Here is a 24608-nt window from a genome sequence, read left to right on the forward strand (position 1 = left end):
TGCTAACCTAAGGATATCTGCCATGGAGGCAGAGGAGCATTTTACCATAACTGATCCCTAATCAGTGTCACAGATATGGAGGCATAGCCTACTACGCAGCCTCAGTGGTCTGTATAGCTGTGAGATGATGACCTCATCACAAGCATTATTAATGTACAGTAGAATAAAATACTAAATAACTTTGTGACTCTGTTTCGGTGCCTGTGCTCTTCATAATGAGGCTGGGCAACTTTCCACTGTGGATGAGATTAAGGGTCAAAATCATGGTTGTAAGGACAAAGAAATGCTTCTTTGGGCAACATTAATCTCTCTAATCCCACTCTCACTTGAACATTAGCTCTATATTTTCTTCTGTCATGAACACATTTGATCCTAGAGCTGGCCATTGCAGATATTGGTGGCCTAGTCTGCTCTATTATTTCATGTGCTGCGCAACAGTAGTGTTTTGTCCGAGCCATGTGGACACAGATAAAGCCAGTGGATTCATTCCACTCTCTCTTGTTTGAGCAGGTTCTGCTGCACAGTCAGTCAAGCCTTTTTCCAATAAAAGTGTAAAGAAATTCTCCCAATATAGCCCCTTTTATGAGATAAATCTATCCGTGACTCAAGTTGGGAACCAAAGCATTTCAAGATGATTGAACTAAGAATTGATTTGTGAATGAATGGCTATAAATGTGATAATCTATCAGTAATTTATCATATGACAATCTCACAAGTAACATATATTAGTTTTTTATTGCATAATGGATATTTGCTTTTGGGTACTTTTGTCATTTAAGAGACTAATTACCAATTTGGGGGGGTGGAGGGGAACAAGTAATATGTAGATTACTTTGTGATTAAAATAATCATCAGTTGCAGTTCCAGAGTGGAAAGAGCCTGGCAGCACCACAGTACATTCAATCCAGGTTTTAGCTGGCGCCCCATTGATTTACAAACTAATATAATTTCCTGCATGAACACTACCAAGAGAAACATAATGAATAGGCAGCTGCTCTAAGAAAGACATTAACTTTTCATGAGGTGGTCTCCAACTGTTTCCTCCTTCGATGGAGCCCATAAGATATACCACAAGAGAAAAGAAACAAATGCCTGCTAAGTGTCATACAGCCTACTGGTGCATGGTAATATAAGTGAGAGACATTCAATTATTTATGGTGAATAAATTGGGGTGGGGGTAAGGGGGTGGTGCCACCAATAACACAGATCAGACAGGAGAAGGAACGATAATAGGCTATGTTTGAGGCTTTGCTGCCAGTTAACGTTGCAGGACTTCACCTACAGTGTGGAACCCGAAACATCAAAGCGTAATCTGAGGCGAGTAAAGGGGGGTTGACCACTGTATTGGGCCGGCTTTACAGGGTACAGTGCGTTCTGTGTGTGAATGGGTACACAGCGGCCCTGCCTCCCCGCACTTTAGCACCATGGACAGCGCCAGGTCACTTCGCGCCTGAGGCTGCGCCGAACTGTTGCTTTCACACACACACACACACACACACACACACACACACACACACACACACACACACACACAAGAGCCCTCCTTTCTACCTCTCTCTCCTTGTTTTAACGCCAAATGTTACGCCTTCAACTTTATAAAAAGGTTTCCGCGGTGATTATATGATGGAAAAGTAAATGGATGGATGGATGGATGGATTGGCATACAAACGATGTAACCACTGGAAAACCGCTAGTAATGCCGATATAGAGGATTGCCATTGGGGATCTCATCCTGCAGTCTTTCTGAAACCATCATGACAAATGTAACGCCTCCAAACAAAGTGTATGTGTAGTTGTGTGTGTGTGGGGGGGGGGGGGGGGGGGAGGGGGCTATATGTGCACATCATGTGCGAGCCAGCATGAGTAGCCCTGCAAGTAGCAGGCCTACCAAGCTGTAGAGCATCTGGATATGACTCATTCTCTCTAATGAAAACCCTCTATAGTATAATCATACGCTATAGACACTTGTGTCGTGGTCGTGGGGCTCAGCATAGTCTATCTAATTGTGTACACATGCACAAACGCATATAGCGCGGTTTCTGTCTTTGTGGTGCAGTTTTCAGTCTACAGGTAGGCTATGACTCCAGCTCATGCCTACACCTGTTGGAAGGGACGCAGTCACGATGCCCTCTCGTGGTTTCAACACGAATCGCGTTTCCCCCTCCTCTCTACCCCCTCCAGATATGCTCAGAAGAAGAAAACGCTAAAATGCTACATTGACGCATTTTTTTCTCCCTTCACCAATCCACAAAACTCGAGAAATACAGCAGCCTGATTTCAAGCGACGCCCGCGGTTGTGTACATATTTCGATAACGTCTTTAAGGTGGTGGTGGGCTGTATCATCCCACGCAATTTGCCTTTCTATGCAGTCACTGGCCTTGTTTATCAGCCATTATAAGTGTATGGGTTTTTCATTGGGTGAAATGGGCATACCAAGAGGGGGAACATTGGCTGGATGGATATCCTAGGCTATGCGGGCTTTCGATTAAGAAAATCGGCTGTTTCCCGTGCAAAAATATATCATGCCATCGCAACGCTGTATGATTTAAGTCAATTAAAAAAACTGACAAACCAAACGTCGTAAATTGGCAATAAAAAAGGTGCAATTAACTCACCAACTCCGATCTTTTCCTCTTCCGTAGGTTTCCACATAATTGGTTATTTTCCCTCCGGTAGAGCAAGCCACATTATGTCGATATCGTGAGATGATGCTGCTAAAAAAAAGAAAAAAGGAGAGAGAGAGAGCTGGAGGCTACAAATGATCCGGGCTGCTCATACATGGGACTACATGTCCCCACCGGAATCACTATCCTCACGTTTGTGTGTGTGCAGGGGGAGATGGAGGAAAGGACCATCAAAGCCTCTCCTCTCTATTATGTCCCGGTGTGTGTCTCCAGTCTGATGCAGTCTCCGTGTCCACCTAATGTAACGCACACTCATACAAACGCAGGCGCGCACGCTCGCACGCACACGGTGAGCGCTTTCTCTGCTCCCCGCTAAAGGTGTTATTTAAGCCGCATCTCGGAGAGGGACGAAGACATTTCTTATTCTCGAAGCTTTTTAAATTATATTTCTTTATTTTTCCTCTTCTCCCGCCCTTCGGCAAATCGCGCTCAAGTCCAGCTGCTCCTATAGGCTGCTGATGCTCAGCCAGCAGGAACGGGCTGCATCGCTCGGTAATTAGTAGGTAATAGGTCGCGATGTCGTACAGAGGTCCGAACTGTCGAGCTGGTGCAAGAAAATACTGAGAAAACTGCAATATACCATAAGCTGCGCCATCTTCATGGTCGTCACATGACTCGTTTTGTCAACACTGATGTCAAGCATTTGCAAATATATGCGCCCCCTTCTCTCTCTCTCTCGCTCTCTCTCTGCGTGGCAGTTGCATCCATCACAAATACAAACAGCTAGGTGCTGGATGCTGGCTGGCAGCCTGCCCTTTTTGATTGAATGAGTTGCTTTGGTGGGGGGGGGGGGCTGTTGGCCATAAGGGGGCCTCTCCCGTGATACAGCTCAGGCCGGACCATGTGGGGAAAGCACCTCCTGGTTGAGTCATTTCAAAGAAACAGACCCACTACCGGCGATGCTTTGTCATAGTGCAGCCATGCTCCCACACAGATGAGATGCAACTAATTCCTAATGGCCAATTTCCCCTTTAAATGTGATTGATAGGTTTGGCAAACTGTGGATTTCCCATTAGAGATACATCACACAGCCACTGGCTGATTTATTGAGGCCATTCACATAAAATAAATGATGGAATCTGAACTTTAGTTGTTATTTATTCACCAGTGACATACTTATTAACAACTTCATGTTGTAGATGAACGAGCTGTAAACCAGAGGTGTGGATATGACTTGGGACTACTCCACTTTGGACCCGAGACATGTTACTTTAGGACTATGTCTGTAAAGAGAGAAAGAAAAGCATTTGGTATTCTCGGCAACTCTACAGTATAAACTGTAATGTAGATGTGACTGAATTTGAATTCATATGAAGTGTACAATTCCGCAGTCCCTGGAATTTGCCATTTCATTTGGAGATATTTTATTTATTTTGTCAACTGTTCAGCTGATTGTCATGATGTACATGTGATACACTGACTGACTGGACTAACTGAGAGTTGAGACTTGAGACTTGTACACAAAGTACCAACAGGATTGACTTCGCGGCACACAGGTTTATCATAAAGTAACTGATAAAAATCACTGGGGTAGTGATGTACAAAATACAAATTGCTTTGCTGAAGAGCTTCACACATGTCAAGTTTACAGTCAAAATCCACCAATAAGACCTTCCCTTTATTTTAGTATGGGCTAAGGCCAGTAGACTTTAGGCCACTGTACAGCACTGAACATAGTAGATTCACGCAGCATCACCCTGGTGAACATTTCAGAAACACTGTTAATGTTTTGCCTTGAAGATGTTCATCTGCCAAGCATTCTCTTCAACCTTGATTTTGAAAATGTATCAGCTTGCTGTGGTAAGACAATTAAAAGTTCAGCTTAAACTGGATGAATATACGATATCTCACCCATTGATCACGTCAGTGCACCGAGCTGTCTTGTCCTAAAGACGAGGCAATCGTGCCAAAAAAAATTGTGATTTGGTGAATATTGAGCATCCAGTGAGTTTGATGCAATGTGGAAGGGAGGGCAGCATTCAGCAGGGTAATTTCTCTCCATCATAGCGATGATGTGACTGACTCCCATCTGTCTATTACTTCAAGTGGAACACTGTGGGCGGTGTTCCAATCACATACATAAAGCTTTAGAAGTGTGGGGCGTTTTATAAGCTACATCCTTCCTAGCTAATAAACATCCGAGACTAAATTAAAAGAAATATATTAGTACAAGCTTTCATAATTCTCGCTGAAAATCTAACATTACTGCATGCGAGTGGGGGTAGAAAACTGGTGCTCAGGACATTTGAACTGATAAAAGATGTTTAAACTAACCCCACTAACACATCATTTGTCTAAGTGTATTTTACTTGTTCAGTTGGGAGGCGCAGGGGCTGCACTGAGCTCCTGCGCTGATGCAGCAGCACTGTGGAGTATGAGACACAGGTCCACTGCAAACAAGGATCGCCGAATACCGTGAGAGCTGGTATCTGTTTCAACTCTCCCAAAGCCAGCAGACAATAAGGGCCAGCCGAGCATGTCAGACCACCTCATCCATCACCTGCCTTCAAACAAACACACACACACGTTCATATTTCTTCACACCCCTAGGATCATACATTCAATGCTCCTCTGTGCTCCCCGTACAAATAATCACTGCCGGTGTACACATGGACAATGATGTACTTATGCACAATTTAAGAGACTTATTTGATCCTTCCTTATGTGGTTCTGTGACTATTTTAATGTGTTCTATTATTAACCGTGGGGGAGGCCACAGGAACATGCACACTGAGCGATGCCACTTTATGGTTAATGTAAAGACATAAATACTTAAAGGGCAATAAAGATGCAATCATTCTCATGAAACAAATGCGTAGCAATTAAATGACTAAAATATATATATTTACTTAGCCTCTGTTCACTTTTAATGTAAATTCACACTTTTAGATCCATTTCCTTCTCAAAATAAGCCTGGAAATCTGTAATCTCATCTCACCGGACAGTCTAGAAAACTATCTTTACCGATTGGTAGATTGTGATTTTTGTCTTTATTTTATGATGTAAAATCTGTTTTGCAGGAGAAATAGACCAGACACACAACAAGACAAAGCTAGTCAGACACAAACAATAAACAGAACATTCTAAAAAGGTTGGAAATTGAACTGTTTGAATTCATCTATTCAGACCTTTATGTGTTTAAGTTTCTATCAAACCAAATAACTTCATTCAAAAGATTTTCGTGAAGGTTTTCTTCAGCTGCTCTTTGGTTCTAGGGGAACACCGGTTCAGCATGCACTCTTGTTTTTTTCTCCTTTCAAGATTACAAATGTTTAAGACACATCTGCAGTAACAGCACATTAGTCTACTGCCTAAAACAATCATTTACACTCCATTAAGGAAGCACAAAAAAGTCATTTTGCGGCTTTATTTATAGTAAAAATACTTTAGATACATACAAGCTGTACATTAACTGTCTCAACAAAGTCAACATATCCTTATGGAGAGGAAAACAAGGCAAAATGAAGGCAGAAACATGAGAATAACTCCATACATTTTTGCAACGCTTTCAAAAAGTGTGCAAGTACAAGGCATTTGTTTTCACAATGTTGAGAGTTTGGAGCTTCCGGTCACCCCATCAGAGGAAAATGTCATTTCAAAATGAAAAAATGTTGTTGCTGAATTTTCCCACCATATTTCCAAAGTCTCTTTCAAGATTTATCAAGATCTCTTTTATTCCAAGGGATCAGGTTTGACTATTTTCAGTCCTCAAAACCAGTCACTGTGATACATCCTCCGTTTTCTAACATTAAATGTAAGTGAAGTGAGAGATTAGACTAGTACCGTTATCGACAGCACAAAGCCCAGTTATATTTTTAAGGAACATCTACCAATCCAAAATGCTAACACGGTTCAATTAAGAGTGAAATAACACAATGGTAGAGAGCTGTAGAAGTCTCTGTCATGTGCTGACAGTGAGCAGGTGTGTCAATAGATATGTAACAGTGTCCACACTAGTTATGGTTGTCTTGAGCAACTCAATAGCACAGAGCTGAGTCGATTTTCCCTATGTACATAATGAAATCAGGCGATGTACACAAATGGCACTGCTGTGTGTGTGTGTGTGTGTGTGTGTGTGTGTGTGTGTGTGTGTGTGTGTGTGTGTGTGTGTGTGTGTGTGTGTGTGTGTGTGTGTGTGTGTGTGTGTGTGTGTGTGTGTGTGTGTGTGTGTGTGGCATTTTGGTGATCGGTTCATGGTCAAAGTAAAACCTGAAAGTGGGGTTGACGTTTAATGAGCCATCGGCAACATGTTTATTGTACATTAGCTGCCTAATTCACTGCTTTTGTACTTTTTGGTGTTTATTCCAGTCCATCTGGCAAAATACAAGCTTGAGAGAGCATTGTATCCTTGGCTACACGATTGCAGACGCACAGCCCTGTAACATAAGCCTTTTCCCGTTCAAACACTAATCTGTGACCAAACAAAGGCTTAAAAAGTGTGTGAATCAATATCAAATGAAGAGGCTCATTTAAAAAGGGCCATAAATGTGCTAAAATATAAAACTTTTCTCCACTGCACGGTCACGCTGGTCTTTTCGCTCATCATCACGGCCACTTTTATGGTATAAACTATATCGAATACAATCATTTTTGCCCAACATTATGTCAATTTGTGTGCATTGGTTTCCCCTCCGCAAGATTATTCTTCCTTGTATTGGTCTGGTCACTCAACAGTGCAGTCACCTTCCGTTTCCAAGTGGCAGTGCTCAGAGTTATCTCCCACCTGTTCTGCTGATTTTAGCCTCTTTTTCCTTGCCTCCTGTCCTGCAGCTCAAATGTCTATGAGGCAGAAGTCTTGACATGTTGTCCAGTTCCTCGCTCCCTGATGCCAATGGCTCCTCACTCGTTCAGGGATAACATGATGTCATCCTCCAGGTCAGAGTTGTCGGAGCTGTCTGTTTGTGCCACAGAAAAACACAGATTCAGAAATGTGGGGATACATAGGTCAGTGGGTTAAGTGTAAAACTGCCAATGTGGCAAAATTAAAGCGGGAAAGTGCACCACGTCTATCGTTTTCCCTCAAATTCATGCTTCCTCTGACATTGTTCAAACGTCTCAAATAGACACATGACAGCAGTTTTAAAACTCCTCAATCGAAAAGCAAGATGTTTTCACTGTGACCATACAAGCATGGAACACAGAACTTTGACCAAACATCAGCCTTATTGCATAATTTACCTGCAGGCTGGCAGATCAAAGCCCATGTTCTTCAAGGACAGCTTACCTTATATAAGGCTAATTATCCTGTTCATCCAAATAAATGGGTTATTTGAACACAGATTGAGGAATGATTTGTTTACCTTCAGTAGCAGTGCCGGTTTCAAGGTATACCGCGGTTCAAAAAAGTCAAGGTTTTAAAATCGCCATTACTTTCCGTTCTAAAAGGTATTAGCCAAGTTGATTAATGTTCAGAATAGGGATGGGCATAATTAATCGATTAATCGATCATTGCTCGTTAAGAATATTGTCGATCACGTGAAATTGCTATCGATCATATAGCCGTTGTGTTGCGCAGTGTGAGTCCGGCAGCACAGCAATGAATTTCACTATGTGGCAGCACCAAAGACTGTATGGGCAGCAATTAAACATCCTACCAGCAGGGGGAGATACTTAACTAGTAGTAGGAGACAACAGAACAGGCTCAGGCAGCAGCCTGCGAGCTGCCGTAGATGGCAAAACATAAACAGGAAGAAGTTAAGGAGAAGTTTGGCATCGGACCGGACATAGAACCGAAAATAACGAAGTTCATTAAGCATTGTGAAACCTTGTATAAGTACAACACTTTAACAAACCGAATTATGTACCACTTGTACATTGAAGCCTACATCCGACCCTGTGTGACGTTAGCGCCGCTAGCATTAGCGGCTAACTTTAGCGTCTATGCTTTCCTACTTCGCTTTCATCAGGGAACTAATTTGCACATTTTAGATGAAGTAACGTTAGGTCCTTTACCACTCAGAGAAACGTGCCGTGCCCTTATGCAGTCTTTGGCAGCATCTTAGGAGGCACATATGTGTTTAAACTTTAAAAGGTTTCGTTGTATTGGCTCATTGTTGGCTCATAGCCTCGGGCTTTAACCAGCGCCGCATTTTAATATTATTTTATTTTAAAAAGTTGCCTTGTCTTAATAGATTCTTGTTTGCCTAGAAGATCTTGGAATACAGATGTAATTGAGTAAAAACCTCTTGTATACAGTCTATGGTAAAAACGCTGTATTTTGGATGTTCTGTTGGCATTTTTTAATGTGTAAAAAAAGATAACGATTACTCGATAATTGCTCGTTAATTTTCCCGATGATCGATCAATTGAATTTCTTAAAATGCCCACCCCTAGTTCAGAATATTCAATACGTTGCTAAAAAATTTAAAGATTGTGTTTAGTCGGTTGTTTTTTACCCTGACATCTAAAAAAAAAAAAACACATTTGAGAGCTGTAATCGCAATACCGTGATCCGTGGTATTTTTACTAGGGCTGTCAAAATGAACGCGTTAACGCAGGGTGATTCATTTCTGGAATTAGTGCACACATTTTTTTAACAAATGCGTAGAATTACCTGCTCAAACTATCCCACCCGCTCTGCACAAGTCGTCAATCTAACGTTATGGCGCAGTGGCACGCATGTAGTAGCACGTTTTGACCTGCTTGTGGCCACATGTGTGTCACGGGCATCAGCAGCTGTCCAAAGCAACAGGAGGAGCAACATTGTCTGTTTTGTTTAGTGCACGGGAGGACTAAAACGTCTGCAGTTTTCAGAGGTGTGTGTGATTAATACATGCAGGACATCAAGATAACATCAGCTAACTGGCACAAATTAACAGTCCCCCAGAACGTGGGGCGCAGGCACGCACGCATTATTTATTTTTTTCAGTATTAACACCATCATTTGGATTTGCCATGATTTAAAAAAACTATTTAAATGTATATATCCACCTTCTGTCATTCATCTTTTTGTTCGTACAACAATATACAGAGAATTTAATTTTTTTTAGCATATTTTCAGATGGCGATTAATCCACAGCTACCCTGTAAATAATTAATCTGATTTAAAATGTTAATCGTTTGACAGCCCTAATTATTTAATTAAGGTTATCATACCGTCAGAATATCACAGAGGCCCATGCCTAATCATGATGATTATATATATTGTATTTTAGCCATTTTTAAAAGCTTCGACCGATAAAACTCAACGGTGTAATTCTTGAACCTCTAGACATTTAAAGGAGAAGTATTTTTTTGTAAATATATGTGTTAAATCACTTTTTGTCCATAAAGCAATCACTTAAACAGTATGTGTAGTTCATACCACAGGTCTCTCAGTCATTCAGCTTTGCTGGAATTGCCAGATAAAATGTTAAGTATCCCGCTTGTTTTCATCCAATCAGGAGACAGAGCGCTATAAAGAGGCCGGTCTCTGTGCCTGAACGATGAACCGCTGCTCTACGTCGCGGCACTATCTGACGAAGACGGCAGGAAGTTAGCTAAAAGGACCTTGGAGCGCTACTCACCATTGTCACCGTCCACGTCGACATCGTCATTGTCAGAGTCATCTTCGTCGTTGTCATCCTCGTCGTCCTCCAGAAGGCGCGCCACCTCTTCATCAGACGGAGAGAAGTCATCGTTCCCATCGTCCTCATCTTCGTCGTCCTCGTCCTCTCCTCCGTTCTCGTTCTCCAGCTCGGCGATCAGCGGGTCAGTGTCAATGTCCTCGTCCGAATCCTCATCGTCGTCCTCATCTTCCTCCTGATCGTCATCCTCCTAGTGGTGAACAGATGACAAAACATTTCATTTTATTTAAATACTTTATTTATGGATTTCTTTTTTAGAGAAAATACACAAAAAAATACCTGAAAAGCAACACAAAAAAACTAAATCAAATAAACTAACCCGGCGTACTCTACTTCACAGGTTTTTAAGGACTTTCAATTACTTTGTAAAAACTACCGAAAAATGTTAAACCGAAAATAAAATGTCAATAAGGTGTCATGTGGGTTCCTTCAGTACCGTTATATAGTTAAGGAAAGGCTGCCATATTGGTTTAAACTTCTCTGCTTTCCCTGAAATCTCATATTGAATTTTATCTAACACTTTACAATAAAGGGTACATTAATTAACTGTAAGTTAATGTTGAGTATTAATTAAGTGTTAATGCTTAGTTATTAACGGTTAGTTAATGCTTTGTTAACTAATGCTTAGTTAAGCATAAACTAAGTATAACAGTTAGTTTATGCTTAGTTTATGTTTATTAAGCATTTACTAAGCATTTATTAACAGTTAGGTACTGCTTAGCAAATGCTTAAGCCTTAATTAAGCATTAACTAACAGTTAATAAATGTACCTTTATTGTAAAGTGTTACAATTTTCTCAATATATAAAGTACTGGATAACTCCATGAGCCAGATGTCAAAACAGAGGGTTATCTCTTTGTTCTAAACCTTAAGAATAAAACTTTATTTTTAAATACATTTTTCATACTACCTCAAGTCAACAAATAGGAACTGCAAATTAAAAGAATAAAGTCGTTACCTGATCCTCCTCATCCTCCTCCTCTTCCTCTGCCAGTCTCTGCCGGCCAACCTCATACAGCCTGCACACTGTGTCGGTGTTTACAGAGTCTTGATTCTACGGGATAGAAAAGCAGGAGAAAGTAATTCAAAATTTGAAATACGTAAAAAGGTGGAATCAGCGATTCTGGAGAATGCTTGTTTGTCAAAATCACTTTGTCAAAATCAGTGAATATCTCCTGAAGATCCACTACCTGTATGTACTGTACGTACAGTGTTAATACACAGCCTAGGCTCTGTAAACGGGCAAGTTGCTAGCTACTATGGGCCCCCTTTGTTTACATACACTTTGTTTTAGTACCAGTTTACGGAGTCTAGGCTGTATATTAACACCAGATTTTTCTTTTCAGTACACACATCATAGACAAGCATTAGATCATGATTAGATCATCATCACAAAAATAAATCAGATTAAATTATCCCGTCCTTTAGAAAAATATTATCACATTCTAAATCCACATTACAACAAGAATTTACCTCAATCACAGCTAGGTAGCAGTCTTTGGTATCAGTGCAAAGGTCAAATATATTCCTCTTGACATCAATAGTGGCTGAGAAGAGAGCAAAGAACGTGTTAGAATTCAATCTCTGGAAATACATGTAAGGGAGATGAGTACAGGAAGCCTTACCAATTGGTTTGTAGTCTGTGGCATTAAAGGTTCTGAACGATGAGCCAAAAGGACTTTTCATCTGCATCTCCATCATTTCGTCCTCGTCATCAGCCTGAAGCATTGCTGAGAATACAAAGAGCCACAGTATGAGTGAGAGAGGAAATAAAGAACAGAGCAGTGCGAGCTTGTCAGCCGTGTTTCATTGTCCTGAGAGGTTCAAGTGGTCGTTGTATGGGCAGAGCCATAACTGTAGACCCATGGCTCTTCCTGTGAGGTGGAGTGAACCAGCTGGTTCTCTCTGTTGCCAGTCCAACACTGAGCCTGCTGCCCATATGGCAATGAGTGACTGTGGTATCAAACAGAAACACACACACACACACACACACACACACCTCTACAGGGCCTGTTCACACCTCTCTCCAAATACGAACATGCTCACTTTGCCTCATAATTAGCAGCTATCCACTCAAACACACCTTTCACACACTTTCATTGACTGTGGAGCGAGTTGTAGGCTTGATGCCAAATGCTCTACATTACCCATCATGCAGTGGCTGTTTTTGTACTTACCCCCGTAGATGACAGTGCCATTGTTGTTGAATACTATTCTGCACTGGTCCAGAGCGGGGACTGTGTGGAGGAGGTGAAAGGTCCGCAGATCCCACTGAAACTCCAAACTAAGGACCATGACAAGTCTTTTTCATTTGTATCAACTAAATCTGCTACCAATTTAATTACATAGCGATTAAAACTATCCCCAGGGTGGTAAAATCAATTTTCAGTGGAGTTAATTTTTAATGACTAGCAGTTAAATAAAAGCTCAATAGTCATCCCATCATTGGAGGGACTACACATTTAAACACTGATACAATCTTTTTTTCCTCCTGCTCAGATATGTGAAAGTTCCCTCTGTAAACTCACCGCATTTTCTTTCCTTCCTGAAACAAACTGTATATTTGGGGGATTTTGTTTTTAAGTCAAATGCATTGACAACCCTTATAGGGATTATAAGATACAGTCATTCCCATTCCTCTCAGGAGGAATTGTTATAGCTTTTCATCTAGAGCCATCATCAGGTCAACATTTCTAATACCATTCATTACCAACTAACTGCAAAACTAATGATGTTCCTATCAGCCTCAACTCTACTTTGTGTTTTTGCCAATTAGCAAATGTTAGCATGCTAACCCGCTTAAATGTGCAGCCAGCAATACTAGAGAACGCTTGTTGTCAAAATCACCTTTTGTTAAAATCAGTGAATATCTCCTCACGATTCACTATCGTATGTGTGCTGAAAATAAATCTGGTGTTAATACACAGCCTAGGCTCTGTAAAAGGGTATGTTGCTAGCTACAGTGGGGCCCCTTTGTTTACATACCAGTTTACCTAGACTATGCTGTATATTAACACCAATTTATTTTCCAAGCACACACAGTACGGACAGGTAGCAGATCATCAGGAGATATTCACTGACTTTGACAACTAGCGTTCTCCAGAATTGCTGACTCCACCTTTAACTCACATGGTGAGAATCTAAATAAAAGCTCACCTTGCCTAGGTTATCGCCTAACAGAGCTGCAGTGGGTGTAGATAACACAAGTCTTGTTTGGAGAGATTAGGTTTGAGTTTTACCTTTCTCCCCCATCAATAGATGTCTTACCATCAACACAAAAACTCTCAAAACTCAATAGGCTAACTCCTGCTGTACTCTACTCAAGCCAAGTATTTAAGTGTCAAGGATACAATCTCAGTGTTTATGATGACCTCCAGGCTGTTGGGATGGAACACACCGCTGATGTTCATGTTGAACTTGTCAAACTTGTGGATGGCCCGAGCCGTGCGCACATCCCACAGCACACCGTCATTCAGCACCAGGTCATCCGTTGGGTTGAAGGTGGCACAGTTCCTCTTGTAGTTGTTAGCCAGGTCTGGGTTGTTTAGAGTCAGAGTGACCTGACCCGTTTGGATGTCGTAAATCTGGCAAAGAGAGAAGAGCTGAAAGTAAGCATTCACCACCGAAGGGTAATGTTTTTTCCATATTTTTTTTTTCATTGCACATCATCATGTTCAAACCAACGCTGACATACGTACACGTGCTATGTGTTCCTTAGTCCCAATGACACGGTCTTGTGAAAGCTTACTGAACTCCACATAATGGTCGCCCAGGAAGGAGTGCCTGAAGACAACGAGAGCAACATATCAATGTTTAATCAAACACTTGCAGCCAGTGTGAGTAGAAAAAAAGCTGAGTAGTTTAAAACTTAAAATAGCTTAAAGACATTTTAGATAGGCAGAGTCCCAGACCCAGCATTGTCTCGGTTAAACTGTGCGTTAAGTTAAGTGCTTCTGTCCTATGAACTGAGTGACCACTGCAGCCATCACGCTGTTAATGTGCATAATTAAACAGTATGTCCACTCCTTTCGGCAGCTTTGTCTTTTGACAGCATGAAGTTGCTGTATCATTGGAGGAGCCGAGCACATACATGGAGGCAGTGGGATCACAGACTGGCTTAACTAAACCATTGATCCAGTCTGTGGTCAGACAGCAGTCAAGCCATTTAGAAGGAATGCATTTTACATGTAGCAGGTAAAGTTCAGCCTCTTGCGCCAACATAACTTACTTCATGATGAACACTGATTTCATGCCCCACAGTGCAGACAGAGGGAAACTCCAAGAAGCTGATGTTAAGAGCAGGGAACCATCCTAAAAAAAAAAAATGTATATAATGGTTAAAGATTCCCTCCAAGAGCATACTCTAATTTGAATATTAATTGGTGTCTGATAGTATATTACATAAAGTACATCTACTTATTTTTCCCTAATTGGAAAAAAAGAGAAACTAGCTATGGTGTCACAAATGATGACAGCACATAAATGTCTTAAACTCAAACATTCAAATATGTAACACAGAACACATTTTTATTCAGCAATAGCAGCAAGACGGAGTCTAAAATTGTAGATGTCCAAGTAGCTTTGTCTACCAACCCGTGAGGGCTCCAGGTGAGTGATGGCTGAACTGTGACAGCTGTAGCTGGCTTCCTCCTGGCCTGTGAACACGTTGTAGAGTTTGAGCTGCCCCGTGCACGTCCCAAGCATCAGGAACCGCTCTCGCGCAGAGAAGGCACAACACATGAACCCACTCTCATCCTCGTCTGCCTCCCTGAACACGGAGATGGGCCGGAACCTGGGAAGTGGAAAAATGGTTGAGCACATTGGTCAAGTTGACCCAACTTTGTGTTCAAGGGGGGAAACATGAATCTTTGCCGTCATCTGTGCTTGCTTGTTTGTGTTTGCAATATGTGTGTATTCCTTCCTTTTGCTTAGGCCTGCTGTAACTATAATTATTTAGTTTTTTAACTAATGTATTTTAGGTTGACTATAGACAACTGGCCACAGATTACAGCTGGATATAAACTGTAAAGGCTAAAGCTACTCCCTGATGAAAGGGGACTGTCCACGAAACTATAAACAACTAAATTAAACTAAACTAAACTAAACTAAACTAAACTAAACTAAACTAAACTAAACTAAATCCGACAAAGCTACCAACCTGCTGAAGATGAGATGTCTGTCAAAGCAGCCTCCGTCCACTCCTCCGTATTTAGGATAAATAACCCTCCGTGTGTTTCGGGATGTGAAGTTGATTGGCGCTTGCCGTCTCTGTTTGGGCTCGGGGCACTGATGGGGGGTGAAGAGAGAGAAAGGCGGGCACGTTGCCACAGGGTTTTTACAGCGTGCGTGTTGTTCCCTTAGGTATTCTGTGATGATGCTGTCCAATGCAGGAGGGGAGGGAAGGTGCCTGTCGAACTGCTTCTTCATGGCTGGGCTCTGGCTGAAGGCCCCGTGGTCAGACTTCTGCCTGAGCACCCGAGTTTTCTTGCAGCTCACCGTTCCTGGCCCCGTTTGCCGATCGCGAGTGAAAACGATGCGTCCGATCAGTGGGGAGCCATTGGTACAGTGGGGGACAGACGCTGAGGGGAACGCAGTAGAAGACGACACAGTAGGTTGGGATGTAGAGGCACGTATTTGTGGAATGCTGGTTCCGGGGGTGGACAAATGAGAGGAATGGTTTCCAAGTCTTGACCCAACACAGTTGACCAGCCGTGGGGTGCGGGGTAGAGTGGCAACAGGGGAGGTGGATAGAGGAGGAGGGACAGGAGGGAAAGCAGAAGTAGAATGTGAACAAAGAGACACACACGCCATGGGGAGTTCTGCCTCCTTGGTGAGTGTGACGGCGGTGTCCTGGAGGCCCTTGGCCAGAAGGTGGTTCCTTATAAGCAGCAGCAGCTCTTTCTCAGGGAAGCTGATCCTGGACTGAGCGACCACACTGGCCCTCTGCAGCCACGCCAGAGACACGTCGGCACCGATCAGCAAAGGCTTCCCGGAGATCCTTTCGATCAGCTCGGCAGCAAACTTACAGAACTTGACGTGTTCGCTGCGTTTGTCCTGGAGCACGGGCTCCTTCATGAGCTGCTGGATGTGTCCGCTGCTGAAGAGAGGCAGCTTGCTGATGATCTGTCTGACGGAGCTGGAGCGAGACAGACCAACCAGAGCCTTACAGGCCACAGCACGGATCTGATCTGCATCCGTAATGGGCATCTTCACCGTCAGCAGCGACAGCAGCACCTGCAGGACAGACGCACAACAGAAGTTAAAAACACCAGCTGATTTTACTTTTATTTTTTAAGGAGGTGGACAAATTATTATTATTAATTTAGCTGCTTCAGCACTCCCTGTGCTATCTTTTTTGTTTCCCGTCAGGGTTTTTCCTGGCTCAGAATGGGCCTTTGGGGGGTCGGTACGCGGTAGGGGTGTGAACGTTTACAAAAATGTCTAACCGTGTACACGACAGAATTTTTTTCGTGTACACGGTTAACCGTGACGTCATTGTCTTCGCGCGCCCGCCGTCCTGTAGGCGCGCGCACACACACACACACACGCGCGCGTTCGTTCACCTGTAAACACACAGTTGAAATGAACTACGCTCGTTTACACACCTCTTATAATAGGTCCATGGCACAAACACACACACGTTCGCCTGACATGTGCGCCGTCATTATCGCGCTTCATTCATTTCCTGATTAATATAGCCTATCGCTTTCTTCATGTCCACGTTCATGCAGGTTGAACAGGTGTTATAAAGTTTGGGCTACTTACGAGCTTAGTTCACGTCAACCGAGTAACTTTAATCTTTAGGTTATCTTTCATCACTCTTCCGTGGCTGTGAGTCGAGCACCGGCACGGCGACTCCCCGTGTGTGTGTGTGTGTGTGTGCGCCGATACACACACACTCACACACTCGCCGAGGGACAGACCGATTCGGCAGACTAGCTTTTATCATCCCCAATTAGTTTAGGCCTACTAGTGATGTAAAATCAATAAATGTGTGTCTCCAGAACATATTTAAAAACTTTGAAAAAAAGAAAATTTTAAATTTGAAGATTTTTTTTTTAAACGGTTTTTGTTTATTGATTTTTCCTAAACGGTTATGATTTACTAAACGGTTACACGTGTACACGTGTACACGTGCACACCCCTAGTACGCGGACCGACTTTTTTGGGGTAGCGACTTTGTGCAACAGTAAAGGCATTTAGTTTGTGGATTTTAAGAGGGGTGTGGGATTTACAGAGCATTTCAGTCGGCCTGTCAATCACTACGTTACCATGGAGCTCACTGACTGATGAAATCACAATAAAGAACCTGTAGATATGAAGTCAAAATGTTAATACTGATTACCTGTTTAATAATGTCATTGTTTATAATTCTAAACCATGGAAATTGCAAGGTTTATTTGCTCGATTATAACAAATAAAATTCTCTATGCAGGAAAAACCCTGCACACAGAACTCTTCTTTAAAAAAGCATAGGAGGAACAGCTGACCAACAATTATTTGCTCAGGCAGCACACAACGTTCCCGACCAAGTGGTTTCTATTTGTCAATTCAACTTATTTTTTGCATTTTCAAAGATTTCTATTGACAGTGCAGAGAGAAAGAGTTGAAATGGGCTTACCGAGGGGGATGTACTTGAACCGGGTCGCTTTGGGGAGGACGCTATTGTCAAGTCAACTCTTGGCGCATGTCGATACATTGAGGACTTAACCATAAGCAGGTGCAATTTGTAATATAAATATGTTAGACCACCTATTCTACCAAAAAATGTATGCCTCACACTTTGAAAAAGGACCAGAAATTATATTTTTCTATCTGCTTGCTGTGTGTTTCTGGGTTAATGCAAGTCTTTTAAGAGTGTGCACTGTTTCCCAAGATAAAGGCGCTATACAAATACAGTCCATTTACCTCTGCAGCACTAAGTAGCACTGTCACGATCTACAAATGTCACGCAATTTATGCCAATGCCACTCTTACAGAGGGACTGGAGGGACTTTGAGGGTGGCCTGTTGTAAATGCTTTTAAGAGACTTTAGTGACTGTTGGGAGTTAAATCTACCTTGATGCCATTGTTGGACTGCACCACATTCCACATCTTAGAGAGCACGCTCTCGCTGGCTTTGGTTTGCTGAGGCAGGCGGCGTCGGGGCGTGCCCGCGATGAACTTGCCAATGCTGGACATGCGTTTGTCTGGAGCACAGACGCAGTTGATGACGACCTGCAGAGCCGACTTCTGAATCTCGGCGTCATTTACAAAGACCTCTCCCTCTGCCACTGCCAGAACTATACTCATTCCTGAGAGGAAAAGACAAACAATTAAATTAAAAACCTTGCAGAGAAGTAATAGTTGGAGCTGTCCCATCTCTCAGCAGGGCTGGGCACTGCTTTTGTCAAAAAAAGAACATTGCTACATTATGTGGAATATTGTCGAGGCAATTTTAATTACCCTAAGAATTTAACAGATAACAAATAAAAATTAATGCTTTATTCCACTGCATCAATACAAAAAAGCAATCACTAATTTTCGTGCTCGCACCTTTCAATAAATCATATTATGGCTTAAACTGACCAAACATTTACAATAACAGCTGATAACAACATATTGTACTGTATGCCATGCTGCTTGAACTTGTTCGTGACTATCAGCTGTACAAGTAGCTTAACATGACTGTTTCCTATTAAATGCAACATTTAAGTGGAAATATGTATTAAGCCGACTTTTTAAGTGTCTAAAAACAACTAGGATACTATACAATTACAGCAAATGAATGTTTTGATGAATAGATCTCAGCTGAACACCTACCAACGGTGGAAACAGTGGATCCCCCCTCATCGAGCACAGCGACTGCCTCAGACAACAACGTCTGGGTCTTTGGAACAACTGTGAGGATACTCAGGATGTCGAGGGCATAACGCACTGTGTCACTCCTACAGGGAAAGAAAAAAAAAAGAATCCCCATTTCACACACAAGTCCCTAACTAAATGGAAGAGGCAATAGATGAAGCAAGACAAAAAGGAGAATTACTCTCTGGGTCTTACCTGCCATAGTAGGTCCTCCAGTCACAGGCAATGGAGATAAGCTGCAGGAGGAGCTGGACACAAGATAGCTTGTGAAAGACCTCAGCTGGTTCCCAGTACAGCCTGAGCGGACCGTACTCTATCAGGAACTCCATCATTTCCACCACCTGCTCACGGCTGTAGCTGACCGCCTGGGGGATGCGAGAAAAAGCACACATGATGAACACACTGCTTCATCTAGTTTCCAAAAGGCAAAAGCATAAACATGATATCTGTAATAATGTGTTTCGCTTATCCTTTGTCCTCTGCGTACCTTATAGTACGGTTGGGAGTGAATGGGGGCACCTCCCTCTGTGCGCTGCAAGGACTGCTTCACCTGCTCCACCTTGATGGCCAGATGGGCCTCAAAGTACCTGCGCAGGGCCATGCAGGTGTGCTTGGCCGTCTGCCTGCTGGAGAAAATCTCATCGTCACTCAGCATCGCTCCCTGGTCCTCGGGGTTCAGGATCTCCAAGGTGCTGATCTGGGAACAAGTCAGTTCGTATCGAAAAATTAGCACACAAACGGCATCTCAGCTAGCGTGATAGCATGCCGCAGAGTATTGGGTTTTGTCCTACCAGATTGACGAGGCGCCGCAGTCCGTCCTGCTTGTCGAAGAGCTCCAGGACGGCGCGGAAAGAAAAGGAGATGGAGAAGAACATGGTGGCGTGGCAGCAGCCGGATGCATGGGAGCACTCCAGCAGCCACAGCGTGTAACCAACCACATCTGACAGGATGGCGTGGGGCAACATGCACACCTTGAGGGGAGAAGAGAGGACACACCAAGTGAATACAAATGTCCACTGCTATTAGAGCTATAAGTGTCATTTCTCCATCAAACATCTTAATATTAATCTAAGATGATTTGTGAATGAATATAATATGTATATATGATATATTCTAACAACTAGAAAGATAAAACAGACACCACAGAGACACAACACATAGATAGATAGATAGATAGATAGATAGATAGATAGATAGATAGATAGATAGATAGATAGATAGATAGATAGATAGATAGATAGATAGATAGATAGATAGATAGATAGATAGATAGATAGATAGATAGATAGATAGATAGATAGAATAGAATTATGGCAACATTCCAGATTTAATTTTTTATTTGCATGATGTGTGCCTGTTTTTTTTGTACCCTTTCCATGGCGTCCTGGTTATAGGCGAGGTAGTAGAGGCACAGTGACACTCCGGTAGCAGCCATAGACGGCCTGGGGATTTCCAGCAACTTCTGAACTCCTCCATGAGCGACAAACTCTGCGGCGAACTTCTTGTGCAGCAGCAGAGAAGCCAGGTACTAAAGAGAAAGAGACATTAGTAAAAGGAAAAGGTCTAAAGAGCTTGAGATCGTGATCTGTCTCCTTGGAGTGGTCGACTGCGATAGGTAATATTTTTACCTTGAGAGCCTCAAAGGTGAGCTGCACATCGTTGGTCTGCTTTAGATCCATGTAATGCATGAGCAGCTCACGAGCTCCCATCTGCATGAACACCGCCAGTAACTGCAGGTTGGAGGAAGAAAGGGCATCGAGATCGCATTATATTATGTACATTTCCATTACTGTAGAACCAAGTCTATGGCTAAGAACCGCTGTTTAACTTTTATTTATTTTTAATCCTCTTTAAAAAATTCCTGAATAATCTGAAAATGCGTTAGGTGAAATATATTATTTGGTATCAGAAGAGGCACAATCATTTCTTGAATTAGATCAAAGAAGAGTGACATCTGCTGGCCACTCTTTGACAAGACATGCGAAATATGTACATACTTTCACGTTACATGCTGCAAAATGAAATTCTACAATGCAATGGCTGCGTTTCAATACCCAGAGTGCACTGCTATTTAGTATGGAAGAAAAAGATTAAGGTTGTCCCAATATAATTGGTCAAATAAAGCATGCTTAAAAAATACCCGGATGCCCTACTAAATTACCGATTCTGTCCCACAATCCACTGTGCAGTGGAAATGACGTCAAATCAACTGGGCCTTTGAGCAAAATGCGACATGATGCGATGGATATACAAGCAAAGGAAAGTTCAAGGTACGATGTTATGGTGATATAAATAAGTAAAGGTATGTCCCAATTGTTTACTGCATGCAAACTACATTCTTTTTATGGTCAGTTATAGTATGAAGAATAGTCAAAAGAAAGAGTATGAAATTTGGAACGCAGAGAAGGTGTGGGCTGATGGTATTGAACAAACCTCCTGATACTCTCCCAGTGGTGTGAGATACTGCAGGATGAGCCTCTGCTCGATCTCTGGGGTCAGAGGGTACAGATGATAGTTGTTGCCTATCACCCAGGGGCTCATCTCAGACCAGCTGCTGTTGGAAAGCTCACTGAAGTTCCTCTCCGGCTCTGGCAAGGAGAAATTGAGCTTCTGTTTCAAGGTCCTGCCGCCCTCCCTCTCTGCTTTCCTTCTCATGTAACTGCTGCCATCGGACACGCCTTGGTGAGTGAGGAAACCCGGGGCAGACATTGGTTTCATCATGGTTTTGACAGCAGAGTTGGCACGGCTGCTGGTTTTGTGAGGGGAGTTGAAACGGAACGAAAGCTCATTTTCGCCATCGTCTTCCGGGCCTGCGCCTTCCCTTTCAGCTCCGTTCCTGCCCTGCGTGAAGGGCTTCTCTTCAAAGCCTCCATCAACAGTCTCCTCATCTAAAGGCAGCAACGGCTCGCTCAAAGTCTTTCTGGGGCTGGGACGTTTGATTTCCCTTTTGTTCTCAGCGTCCTTATCCTGAAGCTCACGCAACCGATGCAGCATCAAAGGCACCTGTCGAAGAAAAGCATGAACAATGAGTTGATGGAAAGTGGTTACTTGACACCACCTGCTGGTAATGAACAAATTGCTCTGAGGCTCTGTCGGATAACTATGTACTTTCAAATTGTCACTTTTATTTAAATTGATGATTTAAATAAAAGTGACATTTGATAAAACGGCATCCCATACTGACCAAAACAGAGTTCTCCTCCCTGTAGTTTGCTGCAATGTCCTGGTTCTCCATAGCGCCGGCCAACAAGCCGGTGGCGTAGATTCTGAGGGGCTGCTCTGCTTCCTGAGCCCACTTGAACAGCCTTTCAACTATGCCCTCCTGAGAACAACAAGACACGTAAGGAATGATGACATACATATATAAACATCAGGAAAATGTTGATCCCTGCTGTATGTTGCCTAACTTGTTACCATTTTTTTATGTCTTTAATTATAATTTCCCACATTATTTCAAAATGTAAGTACTAATGCTTTGGCAGTCATTTTTTAATCTAGATTTACTTTTTCGAATGAGACTCTGTAACCTTAGAAAAAAAGACATGGCGGTTTATCAATGTCCTTGAGTCAAAGGGGGGTGGTCAAAGTTTCAATAACTTGCAGGCTGAACCTGACTCCTCAAACATATTCTCAGATTTTACGGCCTTTACCCTTTGCAGCCAAGACAGCAGAGTGCCTTAGTGACACCAATACAAAGGTTTGTAAACATATAACCTTCAAACACTATACACTATACACATCTGGGAAACCACAAGAACATTGCAGGGTACCTTAACATCTGAAATAAATATAACCCATTGTTTGAACAAGAGACTGGAGAAAAAAACTAAAATCCTGGGACGCAAACCCACCTTTTCCTGAAAGACCACAGCTGTCTCCAAACCAGGCATGATGTTCTGCAACAAGCGGCAAGCTGCTGCGTTGAGGGGAAATTCTCTGCTGGTCATCACGTAGCTATTCACCAGCTACAAAGGAAAGAACAGTAACAAAACAGTATATCATCATCCAATCCAGATGCCAACATGACCATTTATTTTTCACTAAACACGGTCTTCAATCAGTCAGTCCTTTCTTACCGTGTTCATGAAGTCATCGTTCTTGAAAAGGATCTTGAGCAGGTGTCCTAACACGCATTCAGGATCAGCTCTCCCTAGTGGCCAAGAGGGAAATGTCAAAAATATACCCAACATTTAAATCTACAATGATCATGCCAATGTGTTCCTCTTTTTTTGTGTCTTTGTTTGTTTTCATACCAGGATGCCGATCATCAAAAGGGTCCGGGTCCGCTTTGTGGTACTCCTCTGTCTCTTTCTCAACAAGCTCAGAGATTCTGTGAAAGTGACAGCCCATCAACACACTTAACCAGCTTTTACGTCACAGCCACCAAAAAAACAACACTAATGCTGCTGAATTAAAACTAAGAAGAAGCATAACTTCTTACCTGGTGAGGATGTTAACCAACTCCTGCGTGCTGCCTTGTTGCTCCCTCTCCCACTGTTCCAGTAGAGCAGTCAGCTCTGCCTTGGAGTCCACACTGGCAGATGCCGACGCCATAGCACAACCTGTCAGAAGGGCATACACTTAATATTCTCTTAATGTCTTCAATGCATTAAATTCAGGACAATTCAAACCAGACTTCTCTGTCACTTCAGGGGCTATATGGATGCTACTGTATGCCGTCATTTATAATCATTAAAAAAAACAGCACAGAGCCACGAACGATATATAGATAGATAGATAAAGCTGACTCGCTCCGTTGCTTCTCAAACACATAATCACATAAGTTGCAGTCACATAATAACTGAATGTGCGCAGGTGCAGCTGCTCTCAAGGGACTGCAACTGTCAAACACACAGGGCTAATACTCTTTTCCACGTAAACACACACATATATACCTGTATATATTATTATTTTTTGCATCTGCTCTGGTTTCATTATGACAACAATCTCTGCTGCACTCACTAAAGCCGACACTCACTGACTGTACTAGGCATGGATACCAGGCAGCAGGGAGACTCGGGACCGATAGCTCGGGACATGCCTGTTGCGATGTTGGGCTAGCCAGATTGTAGCTAAACAAGGAAGCTAACTCACTTTTAAACGACACTATTAAAGTAGAATATTGAATAACAGTGCTTTGGTTTAATTTAAACCGGGACTGTTCTGGCATGCACGGCCTATTGTTTTTGACTCAAATCGTACTCGGACCATTGAAATCCTGCCTGTGCACGTAACATATTCCTGTGGCACTAGCTAGCAGCATCACAGGTTAACCTGGCTACTTCGCTAGCATGCTAACTGTACCTCGTTCTGCTCACTTCTTCTTCGGTTTTACGACAATGCAACAAGGTCCCGTATTCACCGATACCACGTATCCTCCTCGGTGAATGTCTACGTATCGGTCCCCTTTTCACAGCCAAAGCTTAATTTGCTTTAGAGTAGCTTTGTGTTCACGGTTTATTATCATTATGGCGAACACGTTCCTCACGTCACTCCGCGAGCGACAGTCCACTT

General features: G+C 42.6%; 2 protein-coding genes across 3 annotated transcripts in view; both read right to left on the bottom strand.

Annotated features, from left to right (window-relative positions):
- The window catches only part of LOC307252627 (dedicator of cytokinesis protein 3-like), a gene marked incomplete at both ends in the record, with an annotated part of 48765 nt that extends 46112 nt beyond the window's left edge, over positions 1 to 2653 (bottom strand). Inside the window, 1 exon segment of the mRNA XM_080030346.1 lies at positions 2617 to 2653. Coding sequence (XP_079886472.1) covers positions 2617 to 2653 — 37 coding nt within the window.
- Positions 2654 to 6038: 3385 nt separating this feature from the next.
- On the bottom strand, positions 6039 to 24572 carry dcaf1 (ddb1 and cul4 associated factor 1). Of its 2 annotated transcripts, none has more exons than XM_080030325.1 (25): positions 24413 to 24572; positions 23536 to 23656; positions 23348 to 23424; positions 23171 to 23244; positions 22946 to 23059; positions 22279 to 22416; positions 21528 to 22097; positions 20723 to 20824; positions 20464 to 20622; positions 19886 to 20065; positions 19582 to 19791; positions 19290 to 19459; positions 19053 to 19177; positions 18309 to 18544; positions 15409 to 16484; positions 14844 to 15042; positions 14479 to 14561; positions 13949 to 14033; positions 13601 to 13834; positions 12428 to 12521; positions 11876 to 11980; positions 11724 to 11797; positions 11209 to 11304; positions 10191 to 10440; positions 6039 to 7580 (listed from the first exon to the last, which is right to left on the bottom strand). In XM_080030325.1, exons 2-25 carry the CDS (start codon positions 23646 to 23648, stop codon positions 7525 to 7527), a joined length of 4620 nt encoding a protein of 1539 aa, XP_079886451.1. In that variant the 5' UTR covers positions 23649 to 23656; positions 24413 to 24572; the 3' UTR covers positions 6039 to 7524. The 2 variants fall into 2 exon arrangements, with proteins under 2 accessions (XP_079886451.1, XP_079886450.1); XM_080030324.1 differs by having other exon boundaries at positions 24399 to 24572.
- Positions 24573 to 24608: the final 36 nt, after the last annotated feature.

Source organism: Ammodytes marinus (genome assembly GCF_949987685.1).
Source record: "Ammodytes marinus genome assembly, chromosome: 7".
Classification (NCBI taxonomy): domain Eukaryota; kingdom Metazoa; phylum Chordata; class Actinopteri; order Uranoscopiformes; family Ammodytidae; genus Ammodytes; species Ammodytes marinus.

Excerpts from the sequence above, each read along its gene's own strand:
- dcaf1 (XM_080030325.1), bottom strand. The coding sequence starts at position 23,648 with ATGGCGTCGGCATCTGCCAGTGTGGACTCCAAGGCAGAGCTGACTGCT. Across the intron at positions 20,623-20,722 it reads TCACCTTTGAGGCTCTCAAG|TACCTGGCTTCTCTGCTGCT; the intron begins GTAAAAATATTA and ends CTTTCTCTTTAG. Across the intron at positions 12,522-13,600 it reads TCATCATAAACACTGAGATT|TGGGATCTGCGGACCTTTCA; the intron begins GTATCCTTGACA and ends TTGGAGTTTCAG.